Here is a 4,068-nt window from a genome sequence, read left to right on the forward strand (position 1 = left end):
CGGTGTATCCCTTTTAAGGAATACATTATAGAATTTCCCATAGTTATATTATAAATAAGTTATTTTGAATTGTTGATATAAATTATATAAAATAAAATATGTCTATTTATTTAGTGAGATATTTAATGTTAATATAAGTAAAAAATTATACGCCGACCAAATTAGTGTAAATTCTGCACCAAATTAGTATAGCTATTTGAGAGGTCTCGAGATACAGTTTGAGTTGATCATAGAAGAGCACAAATACGAGGTACGGATCAAGCCAAATATCAGTTTTGGGTGACTTTATTAACTGTATTAAAGGTTTCATGATCAGTTTTTCCCTTAGTTAATTTGTATAGAATTGCTATTCATATGAACATATCCAATGGCATTGTCTCATCATTTCCAGGATTAAATGCTTTGCCACTTGATCAAAATTTCAAATGATTACTAGGACTAAATCAGTGCACTACCACAAAGTTAGTCATTTTTTTACACGCGAAATGGAAACTTTTTACACTCACAATGGAAAGAATTCATTAGTTGGTGGAGGCAGTACTTGAGATTGTGAATTCTGTTCTTATGGCATGCTGGAATGGCTCCCAATCTCATGAAGTCATCTGACTATCATCACCATTTACAACCTCATACAAGACTCAGAAATTGTTAACAGTGGCCAGCTTTTTCCTGCAAACTGAACATGAAATATTCTCTTGTTAATCTGTGGAAAGGGAATTACGGTTATGTCATTGGTCTTTCCTCTTTCTTTTCGGGGCTGATGATGAGTTCTCGGGGGTGGAATCCATATCCAAACCCAGACACTTGAGAAATGCAGTTCGTGCGAGCCTGAAATAGTGGCATGGATGTAAATATATATTGATTCCTGTAGAAGGCTCTTCTCCGTCTCGGTTGTCTTCCCCTCTCAATACTCTTCCGCTAGTTCCAGGTGTTATCTCCCCTTTTATACTGTGTCTTTCCCTAACCTGATGAAAATAATCCAATTTGTTATACATATAAATACATGTTATAGAACATCATTGACTCATTTTACAAGATATTCTACCTTCAAAACATGATTGGATTAGGTGACTGCTTATCACATAATCAAATTACTGTGCAAATCTTAAACAAGTAACCTTTTAAAACATGTTCTAGTAGTACTTTTTTTCACATCCTAATATCTTCAGACAGATTGAAGTAGATTGTAATTTCATTGATTTTCACAGACAAAGCAAAGACTGAGCAAAATTCATAGCATTTCAACCAAGGTGACCATATTAAAATAAATAAACATAGAAAGCAGAATTTTTTAAAGTTGAATCTTGAAACAAATTAGATCATAATAAGAAACATAGTGGCAAAGAGAATTTTCAAATTTTATATCTTGTAGGAGAATCATCTGACCATTAATTTTATAAGAATAATAAAATAATTAATACAGACAAATACAGCCAATGTTTCCAAAACATTATCCAAAGCCATGAATCTTGCCATCTTTCATCTATTTGTTTGCTTATCATTTTTTATTTATATGGTTAACTCAACTGAAGCTAAAAAATAGGGGTCAGGCAGTATGTGAGCCAAATAAAAGGGAAGTTGGTAACCGTTGAGAGAAGCCCCAAATACGAGAATAATAATAATAATAATAATAATAATAATAATAATAATAATAAATAAAAATGTAGATAAACATAAGAAACGGTTATAATATATGTTGCAGACAAAGAATAGAATAAACAGGTAGCTAAATTGTAATATATGAATTATTTTAGGTCATTGTGAAGTGGCATGGCAACAAGGAAATGATAGAGTTTCGTTTTACAATGGAATTTCTTATGCAACTATTGAGATATCCAATTGGCCATGATTGGTTTCTTATGCATAAAATTAATAGATGTGATTCAATTATTTAGGATTAAGACCCACAGAAAGGCCAATATTTTATTGATATAAAATCAAACGTTATCGCCTGGCCTGATGTATATGTTTTAATTCTTAAATACTCACAAAAATATAGATTGAGCTGTGCTCATGTTTGTGAATATCTCAATCAAGACAACTGTAAAGATCTAGATTTCACTTTATTCAACTCAAACAGAAGAAATATTTATATTCATAATTCTAACTTTTATGTATATAATAAAATTTGGTAAAGGTCAAAAGTATTGATTTTGCTTTAAATAGGCTTTAACCGAATTCTCTATTATAAGGGTAAGACCTGGCCCCTGCTCCACCAATGTTTTGAACAGTGGTGTAAGAACCTTGGCTTTACCAAACTAAGAAATAATTTTGAACAGAGACTACTTACTAATTACTCAATCTAGTTGGAAATTGAAGCTAAAAGTGAAATAACTATGATCTTATTAAAAGAAGATAAAGAAAAGAATGGGTGAGCCATTTAATCAAGCATTCATGAATTACCAAATGATCTTCATAAAAAGTACACGACTTTATAACACTTGTTCCATTTTAAGATACACCAGTTATTTCTTGCTTTAGCACTTGTGATTCAATGCCAAAATTTCCTTAAATAAGACAATTTTCTAGAATGGAATTTATTTGTTTATTTTTTTAGAAGTTGATTTTTCTTTTTAACTAAAAGTCAAACCTTACAGTTTGAATCATCTTGTTCACAATATTTCTGCAAACGTTACAAGAGTAATACAAGCCTAACTTATTATAATAGATAGCAATATCTCTAAAATGGTGTAAAATCCTTTTCAAAACGATTGCGTAGCGTGGAGTTCAAGACAAACATAGGACTCGTTTGGAACGCCGTATTAGGTCGTATTGTATTGTATTATATTGAATTGTATTTTATGCAATATTTTTACCTAAAACTATACGTGGTATTAAATTTTATGAACACCTAAATATATATATATAATATTTTAGTATAAATTAAAATTTAACATAGTATTATATAAAAATATGATATATAATCCAATTCAATATAATACAATACAATACAATACGACGTAATACGGCGTTCCAAACGAGCCCATAAACTACAACACTACACATAATTTAAACAATGAAGAGAAAGGTAAACAAATCTGACCCATCATATCCATGCAATAGCTTTCGAAATGAAAAGAACCTCCATGACTGAACTGGGAAGAGAGATAATCCTAATTCCGATCCTATTATAATGCTTTCAATAACACCAATCAAAACTGAAAACTAAAAATTGCAACTAACAGTCGATAAAATAGCTAATTAATATCTTTGTTCCCCCAACATTTTCTCACCTGGGTATTCTGCAAACGATTTGAAATAACAGTGGTAACTGTATGATGCTTCGGAAAGGGCTTATTCATCTGGGTATCATCGGATACTAACTGAGAAGAAGACGAAGAAGCAGATATGGCGGCGATATTGTCGGTGGAATCTAAAGCGAAAAAGCAGTAGATTAGAAGGATAAGGAGTAACATCACCAAGAGCTGGACCCATATCAGCCATGGGATTCTGTAACTTTGTATTGTCAAATCGTCTCCAAAATCAAACATGTCTTCTTTCTTTTATAGATTTTCTTTAAGTTTTTCTTGGAAAATATAATAGTTTCCCAGGGAAAGAAAGAAAAAAAAGAATTAATGGAGAAAGAGAAGAAAGGGTAAATGAGAAATTTATGTTAGAAAGAGAGTGAGAGGGAGAGAGAAGGCAAAGGCCAAATCTTAATGGGCAAACGGTCAATGGAAGCAATTAAGGAGCGTTCGGGAAAAGTTAAGAAACAAGGAAACGACAATTTGTTTTATGGGCTCTACTCACTCTCATAAGGAGGAGGGGTGGTCATCCGATCCAATTTAATATTTTTTTTCTCATTTAATTTAATCTAATTAGTAATTGGATTTGAAAAATCATCATCCGATACAATCCAATTAGACCTCAAAATCCAATCCAATCCAATTAGTTTTTTAATTGGATATTCAGTTACACACCTAAATTTCAATATTAGCTTAAAAATATAAAGAAAATTACGTAAAAAACTAAGTATCACTTTTTATTTAAGTTTAATACTTCATAAACATACTATTCTTACAAGTGTATTGTAGCTAAAAGTTTTAAATAATTAAAATAACAACATTT

At 31.0% G+C, this 4,068-nt stretch overlaps 1 protein-coding gene across 1 annotated transcript; it reads right to left on the reverse strand.

Moving 5' to 3' along the window:
• Positions 1-257: 257 nt before the first annotated feature.
• Positions 258-3,680, reverse strand: LOC115715068 (uncharacterized). Its single transcript, XM_030643861.2, has 2 exons — positions 3,234-3,680; positions 258-965 (listed from the first exon to the last, which is right to left on the reverse strand). Exons 1-2 carry the CDS (start codon positions 3,489-3,491, stop codon positions 729-731), a joined length of 495 nt encoding a protein of 164 aa, XP_030499721.1. The 5' UTR covers positions 3,492-3,680; the 3' UTR covers positions 258-728.
• Between the last annotated feature and the right edge of the window lie 388 nt (positions 3,681-4,068).

This window comes from Cannabis sativa, chromosome 4 (genome assembly GCF_029168945.1).
Source record: "Cannabis sativa cultivar Pink pepper isolate KNU-18-1 chromosome 4, ASM2916894v1, whole genome shotgun sequence".
NCBI lineage: Eukaryota > Viridiplantae > Streptophyta > Magnoliopsida > Rosales > Cannabaceae > Cannabis > Cannabis sativa.

Bases quoted from the DNA above. Each gene is read 5' to 3' on its own strand.
- LOC115715068 (XM_030643861.2), bottom strand. From the start codon at position 3,491: ATGTTTGATTTTGGAGACGATTTGACAATACAAAGTTACAGAATCCCA. The intron at 966-3,233 runs GTGAGAAAATGT...TATTTTCATCAG, and splicing joins ATCGTTTGCAGAATACCCAG to GTTAGGGAAAGACACAGTAT.